The sequence below is a fragment of the Phoca vitulina genome, unplaced genomic scaffold (genome assembly GCF_004348235.1).
Source record: "Phoca vitulina isolate PV1807 unplaced genomic scaffold, GSC_HSeal_1.0 scaffold66, whole genome shotgun sequence".
Taxonomy (NCBI): Eukaryota; Metazoa; Chordata; class Mammalia; order Carnivora; family Phocidae; genus Phoca; species Phoca vitulina.
Window position 1 is genome coordinate 8,285,746 of NW_022589769.1, and position 24,249 is coordinate 8,309,994.

Sequence of the window (24,249 nt, forward strand, 5' to 3'; positions counted from 1 at the left end):
GCCCGGGGTCCCCGCGCCCCGCTCGCCCGCCGCGCTCCGAAGATGGTGGCGGCGCCGTGCGCCCGGAGGCTGGCCCGGCGCTCGCACTCGGCGCTGCTAGCGGCGCTCACCGTGCTGCTGCTGCAGACGCTGGTCGTGTGGAATTTCAGCAGCCTCGACTCCGGGGCCGGGGAGCGCCGCGGGGGCGCAGCGGCCGGCGGCGCGGAGCAACCGCCCCCGGCCCCGGCCCCGCGCCGGGAGCGCCGGGACCTGCCCGCCGGGCCGGCTGCAGCCCGAGGCGGCGGCGGAGGACGGGGGGCCCCGGCGCGGGCGCGGGGAGGCGGCCCCGGAGAACCCCGAGCGCAGCAGCCGGCCAGTCGGGGGGCACTGCCCGCGCGGGCGCTGGTAAGATGCCCTTTCGGCTCGCGTCCCGGAGGGAGGGAGGGAGAGAGGGAGGGTGAGGAGGAGGCAGCCCTGACCTCACGCTCCCCCCCACAGCCCTTGAACCCCGGGCATCAGACTGGGACTCCCCAAGCCTGCCGGTTCCCTGTCTCTTTCCCTGGAAGCCGGGGCGGGGTTCCTGCCGAGGCTCGGAGGGGGCCAGTGGGCTGCCCCATCCCGAGTCTGCGGACTGCCCTCTTGGGGTCTGGGGAAGTTATCTCCAGAGGAGGCGCTTTGGGGGTTACCGGAGCCTGGCCGGGTTCCTGTTCCCCGTCACTCTTGCTGGGCGCCCCGACTTGCACTATGCATGTGGGTGTTGGTGCCTTGCTCACTGTCTGAGTGCGTGGATCGTGCCCGGGATCCTCAGCCGCTGCTCATGGGTGGTGCTCACAGCATCTCTTTGGTTTTTGCTGAGCTGAGTGCAGACAACTCCGTTCCCTGCTTGCCATCTCCTTGTCTTTTCTGGGCCTGAGATGGGGTCTGGGATCGGTGTCCCAAATCCCCAGCCATCTCCCTGAATCAAGATTCAGGCTTGGGCGCCTGGTCTTACTTTAGGTCTCCTGTCTGCCATCTCTGGCTGTCTGTGCTGCTCGTGTCTCTGCCTTCTCCGTCTCTAACCTTGTCCTCTCCCGGTGCCCTCTCTGACTTTCCTCACCCAGCTGTCCAGGGTCAAGGCATGGCCCCTTCTCCTAGATGGCTGTCCCTGGCTCTCGGTCTTGTGTGTAGCCAATCAGTGTCACCAGCTGTGTATCTGACCACATCATCACGACTTTGGCTCTTCTGGGTTTTCTTTGCCTTCCTTGGGTGTGAACAGTCTGAGCTCTGACACTGGTTTTTCCGTCCATCTTCTGCGGCCATGTGGGTGTCTTTCTCTCCTGTCCCCAACTTCTCCAGGGATGTCTTTCACACCTTCTCTGGGCTGCCCTGCTGAGCCCACTGAGCTAGGACACGCAGGACAGGAGGAGGTCAGAGTCCCCAAGCCTGGGCTAGGCTCGCTGTGCCCTGTGGGCGTGAGTGTCTGTCCTAAGGAATAACGATGTGCAGTGTGTCTCTATCTTCCTCATGCCATTTGCCTACAGGGGTTCTCCTAGCTCTTGGGGGGACATCAGATGCTAGGGGTTAGTTTCAGGATCCTTAGGCACTGAATGCATGTCTGTGTCGTTTGTCGCTCTGGGAGCCCTCTCTGAAGAGCGCCTTCAGACACAGCGTGATGCTTTCTGATCTGTTAAACTTCCTTGGAATCAGCGGTGACCCTCTTTGCCGGAGTGCGGCTCTTTGTGCCCCAGGAGGTGACATGGTGGCATTTCACGTTGCTCACTTGTCTGTGTGGGTAGCAGGTGGACGTCTTTCCCTTGTTTGTGGGGAGGGGCGTGGAGGGAGATTCCTGATGGAGAGCCAGCACATTCCCAATGTCCTGTGGCCTTTTAGTTCCAGAGAAGGGTACTCCCGGGCACTGCCTTTAAACTCCTGGGGTGAACTGTGATGTGTTTGGGCAGAAATGTGATTCCAGGTTCGTTCTGGATTTGGAGCCCTCCTGGGAGGTGCGGTGCAAGGGGGTTCAGGACCAGCCCTGCTGGCCCAGAGTGGGAACACGTAGGCTGAACACGGTGGCATGAGGCTTCCTGTACCCTTTGCGTCTGGGGTTGATAGGCACCAGGAGGTGTATCTTTGGGTGCAAAGACCACCTGTTGAAATAAGCGGAGAGAAGGAAGGAGGCCTGGATTTCTTCCTGCGTCCTGGATGTTTTGAGTACTTCGTCCACACCCCGTCTGTGTGTGCTCAGTTCAGTATCCTATTCTCTCTCCTCCCAGCTCAGCCACAGAGAGGTTTGCAGTTGGGAAGGTAGGTGGGAGCTTGCCATTTCCTTTTTTTATTCCTTTTGGCATGCCAGTTCCAGCAGCAGAGTTGCACTGCTTTTTGAAACTCTGCTTTCATCTGCAGGCTTAATTACTACCCCCCCTACCCGCATCTCCCCAGGTGTCAATTTCTTCACCTTCTGTTATAGACATAGATTTTGTTTGTTTGTTTGTTTTTTTGGTCCTCCCCCTTTCTCTGAGGATGTCTACTGCGCTGTTGTGAACTGTGATGTCTCCTGGATTTATATTTTATTTTATCTGCTCGTCTGTCTCCTCTCTTTTCCCTGCCCCACATCTACCCCCATGCCCTGCTAGATCCTGAAATCACAGCGCAGACATGCTGGAGGGCCCGGGGGTCGGTCCTCCTCTAGCCGTGCCCACCCAGCCCCTGCCCTTCCGTGGAGCTCAAGGAGACCAGAAGGGGGCAGGCTGTTCCCAAAGTCCAACGACACGCCTGAGCTTGGGCCGCAGGCTGGGAGAGGACCAGACCTTTTCGCAAGCCACTCAGGCCCTTGCAACATGTGGTTTGTCGGCAGACCCTGTTGGGGCTGCTAGCGTGATGCCTTGGAGATAGATTCAGGAGTGGGATGTTTAAAAAAAACAAAAAAATCCCTGTGATTTTCCAGATGGCTCTCTTAAAGACCTGGTGAGACACATGCTTGGGACATGATGCTTCATCTCTGTGCTCTCTGGAGGGTGGGGGCGGGGTGGAGTGGGGCAGGTGCAATTCTTGCAGGCAGAGAGAGTCTGTGGCCCCATTGGTGGCAGTGGTGGTGCTGGTGGCTGTGTCCCAAAGAGTGTCCGGCAGGCACTGTGTCCAGAGCATTTTCCAAGCAAGATCTTGCTGCTTCCTTGTGCCCACCGTCCCAGAGCCTCTGCACTTGCCACCTTTTATGTCTGGGGAGCAGCGCCCCAGTGGAGGGACCTGATTGTATTTTTGGTGCATTTTAAGGAGCCAAGAAGAAACACACAATTTCTCAAGCAGAGTCAGAGACAGCATGAGGATGGTGACAAGATGGACATAGCTATAAAAGATTTGCAAGCTCCTTTTCCCTCTCCGCCTCTTCCAGAGCTCTTAAATATTAGAATTATCGGGTGGATTGGAGCAGAGCTGTGGCTGAGACACCGAGACCTTCGCTGGGTCTCCTGTAAGCTGTGGATTTGACTGTCATCTCAGAATTTAAGAAACAGATGGGCTCCCTTATAAAGGGAGGGAACACACTGGGGAGAGTGTCAAAAAGATCACACTCCAGGTTCTGGATGGATTGGGGACAAATGAAAGAGAGCTGTGTGTGTTCACGTAACGAACGTTTATTTTCTTTCCCTTCGATTCCAGCGATCCTCTTGAAGTCACGTTTATTCCTTGTTCCCTTAGATAAAGTGCTACACAGTAAGTTTCATTCAAGGAGCCGAATTTTTAATCGCCCTTCCATACACATGCATCTTTAATGTGGAGTGGGGTTTTTCTATCGTCTGACCCCTTGGAACTGTTGATTTTTTTGGCAGAAATTCCTCATACTTCACATTACTCAGATAACTCAGGAGTTTTTCAGACGTCAGCAGTGACTCTGAAAAATTGGTTCACTGTATCCAGATCACCTCTGGTTCTAACAGCCTGAGAGGTGTGGCTTCTCTTTCTATCCAAATGTTTTGAGACCAGAGAGAACAGAGGGTATTTTATTGATGGTTGGGTTTTCTTTTTTTCACACTCTCAATAGGGTTTTATTTTGTTTGAGCAATGTATTACACTTTGTATACAGAAATACGCATCACTGAACAATATTTATCTTACTGCAAATGTTGCCATCTGCTTAATCATATACTGGAAAATGTTAAATGAACAGATAAATAAAAGTAGAAATTATTAGACACATAGGTGTATATATGTAATTGTATATGTACATTTGCCTTCCTTCCAGTCTCGTCACACTGTAGATACTCTCTCTCGTTTATCAGTTCTTTTTCTTTTTAATCTTCTCAAAGTTTACATGACAAAATACTTGCTGTTTTGCAAATAAGAAGCCAAAGCGTTAGTCCCTGTTTGCTGGGGATTGTCCAGCTTTGATCTATGGTTTTAATAGGAAAGGAAATTTGGTGTTTTGAACTGGGGCAGATATCTGACACTGTGCACGCGTGCGTGCCCGTGCGCACGTGCGTGTGTGTGGGTATGTGTGTGTGTGTTTCCCCAGAAAACAAAATATCCTTAAGAATATCTCTGTAGTCAGGAGCTTCCCTTTCACCCGGAGCTATTTGTAGTCAGTGGGGCCATAAATCTGCATGCACAAAGACAAAAATGCACGGTGCCCACATCATTGGACTGCATAGGGTGCATGGTGTAAGGGCTGACCTCCTCTCTGTCTCTTGGTGAACACTGCCCTGTCTTGTCACTTAGGAGAATGCTCCCTGTTTTCTTTGCATTTCCCCCATTTCTGTGGACCCTGGTCCCCATCTCTCAGAACCAACAAGAAAATACCTTGGGGAAAACTAAAAGTAAAACATAAACTTAACCCCAACAAAACCCAAGTTCAAAGGAAAAGGCGTGGGAGCAGGAGGAAAAAGTCGTAGGTAACGTGTGCCAGGCCCCAGCGCCCAGGAAAGAGACCATTAAGTGTCCTTGCGTCTGACACAGATGGGTTCAGGTCAGGCTCTGCTCTTTGCCATCTCCTTGACCTTGGGCAAGTCCTTCTGCTCTGCTTCTCTGAAAATCCGGGCTCCTGCAGAGGGTCATGTGAGGATGAAATGTACTGATACATGTGAACTGCTTTTGGGGCCTGGCACATGAAGATGCTCCAATGTGAGCTGTTGTTCTTGAAAAGAAAGTCTTAGTATGTTTGGAAATAAGCAATTTTTTGCAATTATTTATTTTCCCATGGAAAGTCGGGTTTGAGTGAAATCCAGGGCAGGAGAGTAGATCCAGTGCTTGTGCGTGTGCCAGCCTTGCAGCAGGATGGAATGTGGTCGAGGGAGGAGCACTAATATTTATTGAGTGCCAGCTGTATGCCAAGCCTCCTTTAGATGTTTTGCATACATTGTTATTAAGATGCTCCCGCGTGCGCGCGCGCACACACACACACACACACACACACAGACACACACACACACACACACACGCAAAACAAAACAAAACGAAAAACCCAGGATGGAAGGAGCTGCTCTCCAACTTACACAAAAGTTAAACTAAGGACAGCTGGCTAGAAATTGCGGGTCTTTTGGGTGCTGATTTCACGGCAGGAGTAACGAGGACTTTGCGGTTATTACCTTACCGTCTCAGTGAATCTCCCCGGCTGTGTGGGATAGGACTGTTGCTGGCCCCATCTCAGAGATGAGGGAACAGGCTCAGAGAGGCAAAGCAGCTTGCTCACCGAGAGTGCAGAGCTGGGGGAGTAGCAGAGCTGGGATCCAAACCCAGGTCTGCCTTATTCCAGTCGACCTACGGGTTTCTGAGCGCTGTGTCTGCGCAGTTCTTTGAAAAACTCCAAACGCAGCCAAATGATTCCTGAAAGTCTTCATACCGCTTTTCTCCCTTCTTACTGCAGATTTCCAAAAATGTGCCAACCCTAGAAAAAGGAGCAGATAGGCAGTTTTCGTGGAATCAGACCCCTAAATAATGACACAAATAGGGAGTAATAATAACAGTAATCAGTCTTTATAGGGCAGTTATAATGTGCCAGGCATCGTTTGAAGCCCTTCTTATGCATTAACTCCTTTATTCCTTTAGCAAATGTGTATTCTAGCTGCCACAGCCAACAGTTCTGGAGCTTACTATAACCAGGCCCTGTCCTGGGTGTTTTACAAGCATTAACTCATTGAAACCTCACGCTACGGAGGAAACTGAGGCAGAGGAAGAAGCTTAAGCAGCTTTCCCAGGGTTCACGGTTATAAATGGCAGAGCCAGGATTTAAACCCAGGCAATCCGGGCTCTTAACCGCTCTGCTCTACACCCTCCCTCTTATAAGCAGCTTGCGAAGGTCCCTAACCTTAGAACTGCAGAACCCATTTAAGGAGGCACGTAGGTAGTTGATTCAGTCAGGAAGCCCAGCCCCCAGCACAGGATGTTATGGTCCTGGAATGGAAGGTATCACCTGAGACTGAAATATGCAGCGTACATACGAGGGTGGAACTGGAACTGCTGAGTTGGCCGGAGGAAGGAGTTTTGAATTCAGCTCTCTCTAGCCAGGAAGGAAGGAGGGTGCTCTACAAGGCTCCTGGGCCAGTGGAAACAGCCTTTCATTCATCCTCAGTGGGCTTCCTGCTTCTCCACCCGCCCAGTTCAACTGCTCTGTGGTTCTCTCCGGAGGAGCCCATGAGGAGCCCCCCAAGAGCCTGGGGGAAGCAGGGAGGTATCTCTAAGAACTCACAGGCCGATTGTCTTGTGGTCACTTCCTTCCGCCTGCAACAGAAACTACCCGTTTGCCCACAGATACTCATCAGGTTGTGCCCCTCTGATCCCCATGGTTAGGGTTGCCTCCTCCCCCACTGAATGTGTTGAAAAGAGGGCGGCAGGGAGGGTGGATGGGTGTCACCTTAACTGGCTCAACGCTGTCGTGAACAGGGAGACTGGCATTGTTAGAATCAGGGCCTGGGAGCCCAGACCCCCAGCCGGGTGGGGCAGAGGGGGCACAGAAGGGCATTTCTTGAGTCTCTTTTGGAGGAGGATCTCGCCCTCCAGGGCCCTCTCTGGACAGGGAAATGGGTTTGTTCTGTCTCTGGCCTGGTTTGTCCCAGCCCAGATGACTGCTGGCTTATCTGGAAATCTAATCCAGGCTAATGTGTCTGTGGATGCTAATGACTAGCATTTCTCCTCCCAGCTAATCCTTTCCTGTAATCCTTGGCCACGAGCAACATTGATTAAGCCCGAAGGAGTCAAGTTCACGGGGAGAGATGTATGCAGCGGTCCCTTACTCATGGGGTACAGACATTGTAACTGTAATGCTAACAATGGGGAGGGTGAGGAGGATTTCTCTCCATTGAAAGTTTACCTTCTACCAGATGCTGTAGGAAGGCATGATCTTAGGAATTCTTACAACATGCTTCACGTTAAAGGTGATTCGTCTCATCTCTTTTACTGATTACAAGTCATAAAAACTAAGGCAAGAAGTTGGATAAAGGTTGAACAGCTGAGAAGTGGTCAGTTATAGGGATTGAAGGCTGGTGGTGACTCCACAGACTACGTTCCTAGTCTCTGTCCAATTCAGTAAGTCCCTTGTCCCACCCTCCCTCCCCTCCCATCTGTTCATTCATAAGTGCAGATGCGCTTACATCCATCCACCTATCCATGGACCCATCCATCTATACGTGCGTGCGTCCATCCATATGTCCGTCCATCCATATGTCCGTACGTCCATCCATCTGCCCATCCTCCATTCCAGCAGTGAGAGCCTGCCAGGCACTGTGCCCAGCACTGGCACAACTTTCATGAACAGGACAGATGTGCCCCCTGCCCTCAGGAGGACCAGCCCAGCAGGGGAAGGGTTGGGCCGTTGCTGCTAATCAGAGGTTCCTTTCACATCCTAGCCAGATTCACTGCCGGTCTTGCTTCCCCAGAGTGGCCTCTTGGACGCAAGAGGAAGGTGTCCTCTGCACAGGAATAGTGTGATTCAGGGGCCTGGAAGCCCTCAAGGCTCCCACTGCCCCCCAAACTGCCAGACATGAGGTCTAGATTGCTCCACTCATGGGGCTCAAGCTCTTCTTACAGCTTAATAAGGAGCCTGGGGATGAGCAGTGAGCTGCCTAAGGTTTGCAAGGGGAGCAGGGCCTAGGAGGCCTGTCATGTGATGGTTAGGGTGGTGCCAGGGCAGGGCTCTGTCATCTGGAGTTCACAGCCCATCTCTGCCCTTCATACCTGATGCATTACTTCACCTCTGAGGGGCTCAGTTTCCTCGTCTGCGTTGTAGGAGCAAGAAAGGCACCTAGCTGGCAGGGCCTGGTGATGGGCCCCAGCTCTGGCCCGAGATCAGGGCTCCTGTTCTCCTTCCTGTTGCAGCCCCATCATGACAGATGTTTGCAAGAGAGGCCCTCAGATTCATGGCCTGTGGGTAGGTTTGGTTTGGCCCACACTGTAGGTTGAAATAAAAAGGCACTGAAACTTAAGGATTAGGATATGCTGTAAGGCCATGGGGATTATGGGCATGCCTTTTAGAAAGTCACAAGCTCTGACAGCACTGCGCCCCCATCCTTTCTTGTTTTTCAACTGGCCCAGCGGGGGAGGGGCTGTCCCCGAGACCCTCCAGATTCCTGAGACCCCCACGCCCCCACATACACACCTGTGATGCCTAACTGGCCCCTTTGGACGGCTGAATTTGCAACCTCTGTTTAGAAGATCTCCGTGTTCACTGTGATGAGCCAAAAATAAGTGTCTGTGGTCACCTTTCAATTATCCCCATGTGGTTTATTCACAGCACTTACTTACCTCGACTGCTTTTGCTTCCCCTGGGCACGATGGAGGTTTCCTTCCCTCCCTCGCTGCTGCTCTGTACCCAGAAGATGCAAATTCTCACAAGGATCAGGCCATTGTGAAGGCAGCGTCCTCAACAAAAATAGACCCATGCGTTCTACAGTTCGGTTAACGGTTTCCCCTTTGTTGGGCATGCGGCGAACACGCTGTTTTGAATTGTCTGCCTTCCACTTCATGTGCTCCCCCCAACCCTGCCCCACAATAACACGATTCGGGATGTGGAGAGTTGTCAGACAGCTGGTCACAGCAGGTGGAAGACTGGAACATTCTGAAACACCGTGGCTTGGCTTCCAGCACTGTCAGGGACACAAACCGTCACTTTCAGTCACTTTCATCTTTTTGTGCCTTGTTGGGTGAATATTTTTAAAAATTGTAATACTATGTAGTTCTTTAAATGTGCATTAGGGAAAATCGAAATGACAACTTGGGGCTCTTAGCGCTTAGCCTGCGAGTAAAGTGGCATTTGAGAGAAGTTGGTTAAACATAATGAGCATGCATGAGTAATAGTACCAAGCCCTAATTCTAATCCTAATCCTGGCCTCAGTTTGGATGGCGAATGACTGAGGAGGGGGTGCCAGAATGACCAAAGTTTGGGAAACGTTGGGTTCTCCAGTTTGAAGATACTCTGCTCCTTTGGTCAGCAGTGGTGCCATTTTGTTCCGATGTTCGAGTAGAGAGGATTTCAGTGAGACGTTAGGAAGAACTGTGCCCTGGGTCTGAGTGGCAGTCACAGTTACGGGGCCCTCTCTTGATGGTCTCGGCTGCTCTCTCCATCGCTCCTACAGTGATGGGGCTCCTCCGGCCCATCTTCTGGACTTCGGTCAGGACCCTTCATGTGCATCTCTTGGATTCATGAGCGTTCGCTTCATGTTGACTGTGTCCATGAGTCCCCCATGTGTTGCACCTGGAATTAACCATGATGAATGGGTTCCCAGATGGGCCCGTAATGACTCTGTTAACTTAACCCCGAATCAAGACTCACCTGCTCAGAACCTGGGGAACAGAACTGCATTGCAACCCAAACAGCAATTCAAAAGGGCAGTGGAGACAGCTAATCATTTTATAATGAGCAAGGAGACAAGCAATAAAAACAGAGCTCAAGGACAGCATGATAATTTCGCAGAGTCTTAGCACTCAGCTGGGCTCACGTTAATAAAATAAACAAATGTTTTTGGTGGTGGAGAGCTAATGTATACATTATTTAAGGATAGTATTAAAACCAGATTAGACGGATCAAGTAATCCAGGGGTTACCTCATTAAGCATCCTCTCTTTGGGGATGTGGGAAAGTTGTTCTCTTTCTGTTTTTTTTTTCTTTCCTTGTGAAATGGGGCTTTATTATTTAGAGATGTAATGGGAAATCTTTTTTTTTTTTTTTCCCCAGACTAGTGGCTGTTTTCTGTTTATTTTTTAATGTAGGACCATGCTTTGCAGATGTTCTCTTTGAAATAAAAGCCTATTCATTGTCTCTCTTTCTCTCTCTCTTTTATCCCCAGCTCAGACCAGGCAGTTTATAAAAGACACAAACAGAGAACCCCATTTGCTTGTCATCAGGCGGTTACAGAAGATTCCATTTCTGATGTAAAATACTCTCATTACCTGCTTTTTCCCTTAGTCCTATTCAGGAATAGTTTCTGAATTGTTACATCTGAGTCCCTCTTGTTTAGGAGACGAGGTGATGACAGTGACCAGGGTAGAGGAGGTGATGTGGAGGTGAGGTGCATTCACAGAAAACGGCCGGGTTCACAAGTGGGCACGGCCTGGATTGACTTCTTAGGTCCAGGGGTTGACTGCTATTTTGGCTTTCTTTTAGGGTGAAAAAAATCACGTGGAGCCAACCAACTCTCCGTCAGAGAGAGAGCAAGCGGTATGAACCCCCAACAAAAGTGGACATGAGAAAGTACCGAGGGGGCAAACCTCACTTCCCGTGGGCCGGGTCTGGGCTGCAGCTGGAGGAATGGCAGCCCTGGCTTCGCGTCCTCCTCCTTATGTTAAAAAAAATTTAAATTACTGGCCAACATATAAACATCAGTGATTTCAAGTAAAAATTGAATTTGGAGTTCCTATTTAAAAATTGGAAATTCTGGGGGCGCCTGGGTGGCTCAGTCCATTTTAGCATCTGACTCCTGATTTCGGTTTAGGTTGTGATCTCAGGGTCGTGAGCTCAAGCCCCCGCATCGGGCTCTGTGCTGGGCGTGGAGCCTGCTTAAGATTCTCTCTCTCTTTCCTCTCCCTCTGCCCCTTCCTCTCTCTCTCTAAAAAAAGAAAAAAAAATGTGTATTTCTGGCCTTCATTACCAAAGAAGCACACATTTGGGGGAGGGCAGATGGGGCTGCCCCTCTACCTAGGGTCCCACTTCCCGGTTTGCCTGGGAGCCCACCCCTCAACGTTGCTTATTTTGTGTGACCTGAAAGACTGCTGTTAGGATACGAGTTTTCAACTCAAAATAATGAGGAGGAGGAGGAGGATGGTGAGAGTCATTGCTGTTATGTATTAACTGTGCTAAGCAGCACCTCCTGGGTTATCTTGCTGAATCGGTGACGTCCACTTCATGACATTGTCTGCATTCACAGATTGGGGACCCTGAGGCACAGAGTGAAGAATTGCCCAAAGTCACAGAGCAGCAGACTTGCACTTTGAACTTGGGCGGGGTGACCAGGGAGCCCATACCGTGCGTGCGTGCGTGCGTGTGTGAGTCACACTGAGTGTTTTCCCAGAGCAGTTGTGGTTGGGAATTCTTGCAAATGGCCCTGCGAGAGGGTTGGCACTGTTTGTCCGCCCATTGCATGGATGGAAGCATCAGGACCCGGCAGTGGGTGGTTGGTCACCCCGTGTCACCACCGCCAGGGAAAGTGCGAAACATGCCTCTTTACAGAGGACGGGCCCTGGTGAGCTGGGCATCTGGTAGAAGTCCCGTCGCCAAAGTTCCCGCCGTCCTGGCCCACGGAGCAATGCAGGGGTGGTAGCCTCCACCCTGCACCACTAGTCTTGGAGCGGTGAGGGAGCATCTGTAGGATAATATTTTGATAAGTTGCTCATTTGTATTAGAATAATAATTACAGCGATAATTATAAGCACAGCTTTTAGTGAGACTCGGCTGCTGACTCTAAGAAGAAATAATGAACTGCCTATTCCCTCGGAATCACACGGAAGCCAGGCCTGGCCTTCCTCCTTTGTGTGCGTCCGGCACGGGCTTCACTGCAGGTTGGAGGCCCTGTGTGTTGCCAGATGCCGTTTCTGTTAACGGGATTGATGGCAGATTTCCATGCGAGGAGGAGCAGGGAGTCAGGTGAACAGCGTCTTTCCCCACAAACACCCAGGGAAACAGCCTGACCGGAGTCTGAGGTTGGCGCACTCCCTTGAACCGTGGAACACACCTCCCTCTAGAAGCAAATGTGGTAACACCTAGAGGGATGGAGACTCAGATCTGCCCCTTATTAAATACTCTAGCCTCGGCCGATGCCTACCCATAGGGAAGGACTCTTGGCTAATTTAACAGGACGGCTATGATTCTCTTTACACTTCTGTTTCTGAAGCGCATTGAGTGGGCCTGCCTTGACTTTAACAACTCGCGAAGTTTCTCTTGAAATAGAACATACGTACCCAAAAGTGCACAAATCATAAAATGCGCAGGTCCACCAGTGGCCGTGCTCCTGTGACCAGGACCCAGATCCAGAGCACAGAGCCTGACAGCTCGCTGCCCGTCCACGCCCTGCCAGGGTTCTTCTCCTTCCCACTTCCAGTTCCCACATCTCCGGGGCAACCCTGACCTCTGACCCCATAGGTTACTTTTGCTTCTTTTTAGAAACAGAATCACGCGATCTGTACAACTTGGTCCCTGGTTTGTTTTGCTTAGCATTATGTGAGATGAGATTATGTGAGATTATATCAGACATTGGCCACCTCCAGCCCTCGGGCCAGATCCAGGTTGCCAGTTTCCACGTGGCCTGTGGGCTGAGAATGGATTTCACATTTTTAAGTGGTTGGGGGAGAAAAAATATCAAAAGAAGAATAACATTTCATGGCATGTGAAAAGTATATGAAATTGAAATTTCAGGGTGCATAAATAAAACTTTATTGGAACACAGCCATGTCCAATTCATTTGCATACTGGATGTGGCTGCTTTTTTGCCCTGTAAAGGCAGAGTTGAGTAGTGTGGACAAAGGCCATGTGGCCCCCAAAGCCCAAGACCTTTACTATCTGGTAAAATGTTGGGTGGTGACTCCGTGTCTACATCGTGTCGCGTGTTTGTCACTGTTCATCACGTGGTTGTGTTGTATTGCATTGTGGGATATACCACAATTTACATATCCATTGTGTTTATGGGCCTTTGGGAAATTCCCAGTTTGGGACATAGCGCTGCCATGAGCATTTTTGTGCAGGTCTTTTGCTAAACAGATAGGTTTGGTAAACATTTCTGTTCGGTATGGACCTAAGAGGAATTGGTTTAAGCACTTTTTTTTTTTTTTTTTTTGGTTTTGTTTTGAACGGGTTGATTTTGACAAACATACTTTCATTTGGAAGTCTTTTCCTGCTTGGTGATACTTGGCGTGTGCTGAAACTCTGGACCCAGGCTTACTCTCCAAAGAAGTAATTAGTCTTGCAAAACAGAGGGTCAGTAGAACCGCAGTTCATTAAGGGTGTGCTGTTCTTCCAGCTCAGAATCTTCAAGGATGTCGGGAACATGCCTGACATTCACTGCTTTCGCTTGCTTTTGGGAATGGTGCCATCATTTCATTTCTTATGCTGAAGCCATATTGTCCAAATGACTCTTCTCTTTATGCGGCAAAACCAGTCTGGCAGAATTAGGCGAGTTTTTTTCGATGTCACTCTCTGCTTTGATTGACTTCTGTTTATCTCTTCGCTGTTCTGGTTTCCTTGCTGGGAAGCAGATGGATGCAGCTCTGCATCCCCAATCAGATCTCAAGCCCCCAGTAGCATGTGTCATTTCTCATTGAAACACCGTGCTGAGATGGCCCTTCGGGGACGGCCGACATGGCACGTGGGCCACAGCCTTGGAGCTGAGACTCCCCCTGAGGAGCGGCCTCCGTGTGCCCCCCTGATCAGCATTGTTGAGCGGCGCGGGTCCTTCCTGCGTCAGCTCCTGCAGGCTCGGCCCTCCACCCGCCACTGTCCCCCCTCTGCAGGCAGAGGTCCTCCCAGGGCTGGGAGGAGAGGGCCAGGATTCCCCGGGATCCACCCATCGCACAGGTTTGCTTGGCACTGCCTAAAAATGACTGAATGTTCTTTCTGGGGCTTGTCGGAAGAGCCCGGTCAGCTTCCTTCCCTAGCCGGCCCGCTCTCCCCAGGAGTCAAGTCCTGCTTGTCTTAGGAGCCTGCTTGCTGCCTGTGCTCCGTCCGATGAACACACTTCAGGTCACCAGAGGACACTGTCTGTTGCTCTTTTAATATTCCTTTGAGAAGAAAGCTGGACTCCGTGGTGAAGGGGTTTGCGTCCACGAAACCCGGTCTCAGCTGTAATTTAATGTGATATCTGGCTCCGTCTCTGGCAGGCTCAGATTTAGTCTTTAAAATGGGGCGGCGGAGCCTCAGTACCATCGTGGGTATGATTCCTGGCTGTGGAATTCCTAGATTGGAGCAACTTAATCCTTAAATTTTGGCAGTTCTGGGTCTCCCACCAAGTTAATGGTTTGCTTACCTTCCTCTTTACGAAGGTAGATGTGCGTATGTGTGAGTTGATGTTTATTCTAGGGGATGGCCTTTTTTTTCAAACACTGTTGCCTAGATGTGCTAAGATGCCCTAATTAAAATCCACAGTTAATTTGTCTCAAAAGAAACGTAATAGATTTCAAAAGTAGAAATCTTTCAGGCCTCATTCATACAATAATAAGATATATTTAAAACTAGCCTCTCAAAGGCGATCACTTAGAGATTTAAACAAACAAACCTCTTCTAAATAACTCATAAATCAGGGAAGAAACCAAATCTGGGATTTCTGATCGTAGGGTTATTAATGAAAATGAGAATACTTCACATCAAAACCTATGGGATGAGGTTAACGCTGGGCCCAGAGGAAAATTTATAGCTTCTTTTCTTTTTTGAGAGAGAGAGAAAGAGTAAACCGGGGCGGGAGGGCGGGGGAGAGGCAGAGGGAGGGGGAGAGAGAGAGAGAATGTTTAGCTGGCTCACGCCCAGTGCAGAGCACCACGTGGGGCTCATCTCATGACCCTGAGATCATGACTTAGAGCTGAAATCAAGAGTCGGGCACTGAACCGACTGAGCCACCCAGGCGCCCCTATAGCCTATTTTCAAAGCACTTTAGCTTTTGACATTAAACGTGAAAGATTAAAATGATTAACACGAGAGTCCACTTCTTATTTTTATTTATTTATTTATTTTGAAGATTTTATTTATTTATTTGACAGAGAGAGACACAGCGAGAGAAGGAACACAAGCAGGGGAAGTGGGAGAGGGAGAGGCAGGTTTCCCGCCTAGCAGGGAGCCCGATGCGGGGCTCGATCCCAGGACTCTGGGACCATGACCTGAGCCGAAGGCAGACGCTTAACGACTGAGCCACCCAGGCGCCCCTATTTTTATTTTTGAATTCATTAAGAACAAACCGAAAGAAAGTAGGAAAGGGCCGTAAATGAAAATAAAACCAGAAATTCATGAAACATGACATAAGCGCGGAGGCGTTACGCCATGAGATCCTCTAACGACTGGCCAGTACAAAACGTTAGTCTGGTTCCTCCTGGGGTTGCAGTCGGTGAATGCGCAGCAGGTTCCTCACTCCCAGTGGTTGCTCATTGCTTCTGCAGAGGCTGGTTGAGCGGAGGAAGCAATGGGGAGGAGTCCCTGCAGTTTCATGGTATCCAGGCGGGTGGGTGAGATATTATCTCTTGAGGCAAAGCAAACCTTGCATCCTTTTTTCCTACTGACCTTCCTCATGAATAATAAGGCTCCTAGGTCATGTTCTGTAGAATCCGAGGACTCTCTGCTGGTACCCAGTGAGCTCTGCCCCCAGATGTGATGCCTGCCTGGGGTTGCCCCCAGGCTCTGCCCCCAGATGTGAAGCCAGCCTTCTCCTTGTCCTGGAGTTACCTGCTTGGGGAGGGGCGGGGGGCTGGAGAGTGCTCTCTGGGCAGACGGGCAAGAGGCTTCAATCTCACTAAGCACGGAGCTGGCTGCTCTCCAGCAGATAGGGGACGTCAACCTGCTTAGGTGGGGGTTGACTTTGGTGGCCTCCCAGCAACGTCCATTGGCCATCCCCCAGGCATTGTGGGCTAGAACTCTGACACGAGGACACAGATGTACAGATTTGCCCAGGGCATTCAGCCATACTTACTTATTCATTCAACACAGGTGCCCGAGGTCTGTTGTGTGCCAGGCACTGTGCTAGGAGCAGTGAGTAAAACGGGGTCCCTGCCCATCTGTAGGTCATGTTCTGGTGGGGGGGACCATGAGTCATGGAGGAGAAGGGGTCATCAGGACAGGCTTTGCCGAGGAGGTGACATTTACGATGAGACAACTAGGAGATGGTCAGGCATGGACGGGGGGAAGGGAGAGGGGGACAGAGGGTGACCTTCCTGAGCCCAGAGCAGGGCCTGCAGTAGCCTTCTGCCACCGTCAAGTGCTCTCTCACCAAGGTTCCCTGCAGCTCTGTTTGTGGGTGCATCGTCCCCGTTTCCAAACTTGGCTTCGACCTACTGTGATTTGGAGGCGGAACTCAACAGATGACCAAAGTTGACCATCGATGGTACAAAACTGTTCTGTTTCCAGTGGTCTTCTCGGCTGTGGCGGGCCCCCCACCTCCCAGAGAAAACACGCCTACCATTGCAGGGGGGGCTTTTCCGAGCGCCCCCTGCCCCTCCAGCATGAGGAGCCCTTTCCCTCCCTTCGCCTCTGGATCAGAACGCACCTGTCCTGAGTACCGTTGTTCGATAGTGGCGCCCTGCCCGCCTCCCCCCCCCAGCCAGGTGGCGTCGCCCCACAGAGACAGTGGAGGGAAGGGACTGCTGGCCCCAGGCCCGGTGGCAGTGTCTGCACTGGCTGTGCCGTGCTGGGATCGCTTACGCGCTTTCCAAGGCAGATCTGGACTTCCACGAGCCGGGACTGCTGGGCACCAGCCCCTGTTTTGCATCTTGCTTTGTGTGGCTTTGGGTGGCCTGTCAGGGCCTCTCTGTTCCCATCTTTAAAATGGACTAAGTGATTTCTAGGGGGTCTCTTATGATCCTCAGTTTTAGGTCTTTTGTGGTCTTGGGTGCCCAAGTTACACACACCTTTCCTCCTCCCACCTGTGACCTGCACCTCACGGAGGGAGCTCCTGGGAGCCTTACAACCTTCTCCGTGTGTGCAGGTGGCTGTTCTGGTATGGTTGTGTGCAGAAAAGGGCCTTATTCCCCCCGGAATTCACCCCCTTCTCCCTGATGATAAATTCCGGTCTCTTAGGACCTTATTGATGTTCCCCGTTAACCGTCACGGTGGTTCTCTGATCTGCTAACTCGATCAAAGGACCCCCGGTGCTAGAACAGTGAATGGCACATAGTAGTTGCTCACTTAAGGTTTTCATTTCCTTCGGAAATCGCATGAGAGATGAGATGCAGAGATGCTCTAAAAGCCAGAGCTACGGAGCCCTGCTTTAAAATGAGATTTTAAAGATCCAGAGGCCAAAGATTTCTCTAGAACTTGTTACAAGGTTTCTTCTCAGCTCCCCCACCTTAGGGTTCACTGTGTGTTGTTGGTACCTGATACAGAGGTCTGTGCATGAGGACGCTGATGATCATGCGTGGTAATTATAATAATAATAGCAGGGACCATTTAGTAATCACTCACCATGGGCCAAGCATTTTCCTCTTAATGCTTCCCTGTGCTGTGAGCGTTGTTGAAGTCACTGTTTTGTGGAGGGAGGAAGTGGGGCACAGAGAGGGGATGTAACTCCCCCAGGGTTGCACAGCTGGGAAGGGGCAAATCAGAGCGCATGCTCCTAACCGCCCCATGTTACCTAACGCGCAGCCCGATTGGCTGGAACCAGGTGGACCGGGGGAGGGTCCTCTCTCCCAGCTTCTGGCCCTGCCCCTACCCTCCTGCCTGTAGGGGAGGCCTCCCCAGTCCCAGGCCTGGCAGGCCTCCAGTCTCCTCCTGCCCTCTTGGGCTCGCCCATCCTCCAAGCCCACAGACAGGGCAGGCGAGAGGCTGACTGCTACTGTCACAGGAGACTTTACCCAGGCTGGGGCTGCAGACCGTGCCCTCCCCCTCCCCCCCTTCCCCTGGGCACACTGGCCAGCCCCACGCAGATGCAGCTGGGGAGCAGACCGGGAGGGGAAAGGAAGGGGGAAAAATCTCAAGCAGACTTGGCGCTGAGCACAGAGCCTGACTCGGGGCTCCATCTCACAACCCTGAGGTCATGACCTGAGCCGAAATCAAGAGTCAGATGTTCAACCAGCTGAGCCACCCAGGCGCTCCAGCAGGTGGATTCAGAGGCTGGGCTGCCTGCGTTCAGATCCCAGCTCTGTCACTCACCAGCTGTGTAAGTGTAGGCAAGTTAGACGAAGTCGCTGTGCCTCAGTTTCTTCATCTGTAAAACGAGGGGGTAATGGTGTCTACCTCAGAGGGTCGTTGGGAAAAATAAGTGAGTGGATACAGGTAATTCATTTAGCACAGGGCCTGGACACATACTAAGCACCATAAAGTGCTTGCTAGTGTTATTACTTTTAATCTTTGTAGGAAGAGGAGGAGGAGGAGGAGGAAGGGAAGGAGGAGCTAGAAGGTGGGGCTGTCTGGTTCTCCTTCCTCCCTCCGTCCGGGGTGCTAAGGGACAGGATCCTGTTCCCAGTGAGTAGCCAGTCACGTGACCTCTTCATACCCGCTTCCTCACCTAAAATTAAGGTAGAGATTGTAATAATGATCATAATTGACCTCATTTTTAGCTGCATATTTTTCCTGTGTAGTAAATAGTATTTCCAAGACCCAGGATGAATTTTACCAATTGGTGTGTACATTTCCTTAATGCTTTCTCACACACCCCGTTGCCCCCAGACTTAGGAAATCGGTGATGCCTCTGGCAAGCCACGGGGTCTTAGAAGTAAGTAGAGGCCGTAGTGTCTGTGATGGAGCCAGCTAGGCACTGAGTGTTTTTATAGGTGCCGTTTTATGTAATCCTTACCACAGCCCTGGAGGAGGGGCAAGTTCTGTTACTCTCCCATTTTTCAGACATGGAAGCTGAGGCTGAGAGAGAGCAAAGGTGGCTTGCAGGGAATCACGCCTGTTTAACCGGCAGAGCTCGTGCTCGACCCCTTGTGGGTCCGACGTCAGACCCTGGAAGTCTTTCCCGGGGGTGTCAGGTAGCATCCTTCTTCTTCTCCCCGAGATATGAGAACATATTCCTAAAGACTGCCTCAAGTGTTTTGGAGGAAAAAAAAAAATAACTAATGGTGGTCTTAATGGCTCATAAACCCCTGCCAAGTAGCAAACGTTCTTGACCATGAACTTGGCAGGGTGACAGCATGTCTGGGAGACCCTCACAAGTCATGCTTTCTAGAGAACACAATGTTTTTGGAGCCTGAAGCATTTTATAAAATAACGTGGGATTCATCCCAGAGCCTGGCACTGGGTCTGGAATTCTTGAGCCGTTTTCCAGTTGGATTAAACCGAGGTCAGACATTCTGCCCCAAAAGCCCAAAGTGAGTCAGGCAGCCCCTGGCTATCGGGACCCTCCCGGGCTCTGGGCACCTAGGGGCCTTCCCCATCCCATCTCTCCACCCAGGGTCGAGGTGGCTAGTGGTTGGCAGGCCCTGGGGGTCTTTGGGGAAGGGAGGAAATGAACAGTGGGCTGCTTGACAGCTTAGAGCAGGGCCGTTGGGCAGAGTCCAGAAATTATCTTGCTAACAGTGACAGTCTATGAGTTTGTGGGAAGCGAGGTCATAAATAATTGATTGCTGCTAACTGAGTTATGGAAACCATTTTCAGAAGATTCCAATTTGTAGGCTCCCCGAGAGAGGGAGGAGGCAAGCATGAGGACTCCCTTGTCCTTTGAGGCCAAGGGACATTCCAAGGCTCCTTCTTGTTTGCCCAGTGACGTTGGCCATGGCTCCTGGGCTTGGAGGAGGCACGGGCTGTCCTGAGCCCTGTGGAGGGGCTGCAGGAGCAAGTGTGGAAGGAGCACTGTGCTTTCTGAATTAAACATTCTGGGGCCTGTGTAGCTCACCTCGTTTCTAGAAGAGGCAGCATTGCCTAGTCATTAGAAACTGAGGCCTAGAATCTTGGAATCCCTTACTGTTTGTATGAGCTCAGTCCAGTCATACTATCTTTCTGCCTCAATGTTCTGTCTGTAAAGTGGGGATGACAGTGGTCCCAACTTCGAATGGTTATTGCAACGATTAAGTAAATTTGTTTTTAGGGGCGCCTGTGTGGCTCAGTTGATTGGGGGTCTGACTCTTGATTTTGGCTTGGGTCTTGCTCTCAGGGTTGTGGGATCGAGCCCCGCATTGGGCTCTATGCTGGGCATGGAGCCTACTTGAGATTCTCTCTCTCCCACTGCCCACCCCCCAATTAGTGTGCACTCTCTTTCTAAAAAACAGAACAAAACAAAACAAAAAACCACACATTTTTAAATATAAAAATAAATATATGCCAGATTGAAAAAAAAAAAAAAGCTGCTGCTTTGATCTCCGGTCCCCTTACCAGCCCTGATGGGGGGGGGGAGGCAGGATGAGAACGGATGCACAGATGGGGTGAGACAGGCAGAAGAGATTCCGTGTGGTTCTAGAAGCCACACCGCTGGTTTAAAGAGGAGTCTACCCTCTTTAGTGGAAAGGCCTGGGTCCATCTCCTGATGCCATCATGGAGCAGCCGTGAAACTGCTCAGTGCCGCCGGCCCATTTGGAGCCCTGGTTCCTCATGTGCCAGATGGGATGATAACATCACCTCCCACATTGAGCAGTGCGAACAGTAACGATCATTCATTCCTCCATTCAGGACGTACTTACCAAGTGCCTCGCACGTGTCAGGTACTAAGAGCTGGAAATCTATCTGGACAAAACTGTCCCCTGCCTTGTGGCGTTAACATTCTAGAGGGGGAAGGCGGATAATCAATAATAAATGTTTTAATAAATACACGAACAAACGTTCTAGAGCAGAGATGGGCAAACATTTTCTGGAAAGGGCCAGACGGTGAATGTATTGGGCTCCACGGGCCATGTTGTCCCCATCACAATGACTCAGCTCTGTCCCTCAAGTGTGAAAGCAACCGGGCACAGTCTATAAACAGATGGCCATACCTGTGTTCCAATAAAACTTTATTTACAAAAGCGGGCAGGGGGCCAGGTGTAGTTCATGGGTCCTGGTGTGCTGACCCCTGAGCTCGACAAGAGGAGCAGAAAGTGGTCAGGGCCCTAAGAAAGCAAACCCGGCCTGCCAGCAGGTGACTTGGAGGTGCAGCTCTAAGGGATGCTACGTGCGGAGAGGTGCGCGCGTGCGTGCATGCATGTGTGTTGTGTACGCGTAGCTGTGCTCTAGCCAGCTGAGCCATCTTAGGAGCAGGGCGTTCAGGTGTGGGAGTGAGGCGCCCTCGGAGAACAGGGAATGGAGTGGAGCTTGGTGGTGTGTCTCAGGGCCCGTCCTTCCCTGCTCACCATCTAGGAAGCATGGTGGCTATGAATGTGCTGACCCCAGGATCCGTACTAGCCACCAGGGCCTCTGTCTGGAGCAGGGAGAGGTTTTTCTTGGGCCTTCAGGGACCAGAAGTGAGGGCTACTTTCTGGGATGTGTTTGAACTTCGTGGGTGCAGTGCTGGCCTTGACCAGAGCTTTTTCTGCCTTTGGTTCTCCTTTCTCCCTGTCCCTTACCCCAGCCTATCCGTGGCCCCCCTGTGTCCCTGACCCCATGTTTCTAAACAAAACGTGGACTCCTTCCCCATATTTCATCCCTGAGGGAATCAGGGGTCCCTAGCTCATAGTCAGTTGCCCACAGACCCAGCAGAAGGTTTCTGGCACCTTCTCTTCCTTCTCAGACCTGTGAGAGGGCCTTGCTTACCTCCGCCGTATAGGTAAACCTTATGGGAAGACTTGAGTAGATGGAGAATTCATTCTTTTCAGCCGTTTTGTCAGGAACGTGATGGATGAATCTGATGAAAGAAGAAGAAAAGATAGTGGGAACCAGAAGTCCAGGGCGGGAAAGGAAGGAAGGTCTTGATCCTTCTTGTGAGTTTTCAGCCTGGTCCGATGGACACTCTGCTTTTAGGCTGCTGCATGGTGCCTTTATGTGTTAGAGAAAAGTGCCCGCCACTCCAGGCAGAGACATGGCTTGGTCAGAAAACAGTGTTTATGCATAAGAAAGGTGTTCCTTCCTCTGAAGAGAACAGTCCTGGACTATGGAGCATGGCTAGATTTCTCCCTCACTGGGAACTATGTGCAGTGCCCAACCTGCACAACTGTACACGGTGGCCTCGTACAGGATGTCACCTGTATTTATTAACAGGTGATCACTTTCCTCTCTCACTTCCAAGCCTAAGGAGCTATTCCAGGTTTCTCATATCTGTGGGTGCCCGCCTACCTAAATTTTCAGTTGGGAGTTGGATCAGACTCTCGGGCATCCCTCGAGAGGCTGACATTGTACAAGACCACCATGAGGTCTGGTGCCTCCCAGAGAACCATCTTCCCGCTAGTGTCCAAACTTCCTAAGAGTCCCCCCTCTTTATCCTGTTAAGAATAAACACCGTTTTCTTCGCTCCCTTCAGCTGCCGAATTGTGCCCTGGAGAACAAGCGTTTGTGTTTCCTCCGAAAAGGCTCCAAAGGGAGATGAATAAACAAACTGTAAACAGCTGTTTCTCCTCTGGTGACAGGATTCAGACAATAGACCCTCAGAGGCTATTAATCAGTGGCCTTTTCGGCAGCAATTTTGTATCCCGCGGCCGCTGAGGAGCCTCCATGCTGGGTGCATCTTCCCGAACAAGTCCGGGAGCCTCTCCGCAGAGTCCGGGGCCGGCCTGGTGGCAGCCACCACCTCAGCGCGGCCCACGGGCCGGGTGCACTCTCCAAACAGATGTCCGCACAGCTGTTGGGAAGGCTCCCAGCTTTCCTTGCTGGCAACCTCTTGAGAGAGATCCCTGGGTGGGAACGTGGCCTCCCCTGACTCCCCTTTTGTGGTCACCTCTTTCTTTGAAAGTGGACAGCGTGCATTCAAGTACCATTCATCCGACAACTATTTATCGGGCACCTGCTACGGGCCAGGCACTATGCTAGGTTCTTGGGCCAAGTCAGTGACCAGCATTTCGTTCAAGAGGTATTTCTTGAGCACCTACTATATGCAGGCACAGTTCTAGATTCTTGGGATACATCTGTGAACGTTTGAAACAGGTACCCTTCCTTTATCTAGTCATTCCTTCTACTCTTAGTTTCGGAAATATTTACTGAGCATCTACTATGTGCCAGGTAGTGTCCTAGGGACCTGAAGTGAAATGATGAACAAGACGGGTGAGGAGTCTGCTTTGTGTCACAGAGAAGGCAAGGCCATCAGTCGTAAATGATAAATAGGAGCGGTTCGGGAAGCAGCGCACATGCTCGTGAAAGCGGAAGGGCCATAGGTGCTGGGCTGACTGCCGTAGGGTGGGGCCGGCTCGGCTGGGATGATGAGGGGGGCCTCTCAGAGGAGGTGGCACACGCCCACACCTAAACTTGAGGAACCAATTGGGAGACCCCTTGAGGAAACCGCTTTCCAGGCAGAGAGCACAGCAGGTGCAGAGACTGGACCAAGTTTGGGATTTCAAGAAGGGACCAAAGGCCCGTGTGCTGGGGCATACGGAGGGAGGGGAGCGTGGCTGAGATGCAAGGGAAGGGGAGGGGCGGAGGGGCTTGATTGCATGGAGCTTGGAAACTCGCGCCCGGAGTTCAGATTTCATCCAAAACGTATGGGAAGTCCTTGTGGAGCTTAAGGTAGGGAAATGATCGGCGTTGAACTTTTAAAACAATCCCCCTGGTCTAGACATGATGACAAATGCAGCGTGGTTTTCTGGATTGGATCCTGGAACAGCAGAGGTCGTTAGTGGAAAAACTGGTGAAATTCAAAGAGAGCCTGCAGTTCAGCGTCTCAGCGAAGGGCACGCGGCAACCGTCTGGACTGTCTGCAACTTTCCTGCAAGTCTGAACTTATTTCAGAACAAAAAGTGTTATTTTCAAGATCCGTCTGGGGACTAGGTGCTAGGGGGAGCCCTGAAAGAAGGTGAGAATCGAGTCGGGGAGACCAGTTAGGGTCTTTCTTCTGAGGTCATCCTGCTGAGGGATGGTGGCAGGGAAAACACAGTGGTGTGACGCAGGCCGGGGAGAGGGGGGTCCTCCTTAGGTGAGGGGTGGGTCTGCAGCCCCAGCTCTTGAAGATCTTTCTGCCACTGATTGAAGTCAGCCCAATCAGCTCCAATTCAGCTGCTATTTTGTGAGCATCTTCTGGGTGCTAAGCACCATGCGGAGGATCAAAGTTAGTCCTCACATCTGTTCCCAGCCAAGATGGCCTCTTATTTACACCTGCTTTTGTGGAAATTACCACCATCACCTTTGGTAATGACTTGG

General features: G+C 51.3%; 1 protein-coding gene across 2 annotated transcripts in view; it reads left to right on the plus strand.

The window, feature by feature from the left end:
* The first annotated feature begins 42 nt into the window (after positions 1-42).
* XYLT1 (xylosyltransferase 1) overlaps positions 43-24,249 on the plus strand; it is a 296,901-nt gene continuing 272,694 nt past the window's right edge. For both annotated transcript variants that reach the window (XM_032392163.1, XM_032392164.1), the window contains exon 1: positions 43-384. In XM_032392163.1, coding sequence (XP_032248054.1) covers positions 43-384 — 342 coding nt within the window. The remainder of the gene's footprint in view (positions 385-24,249) is intronic.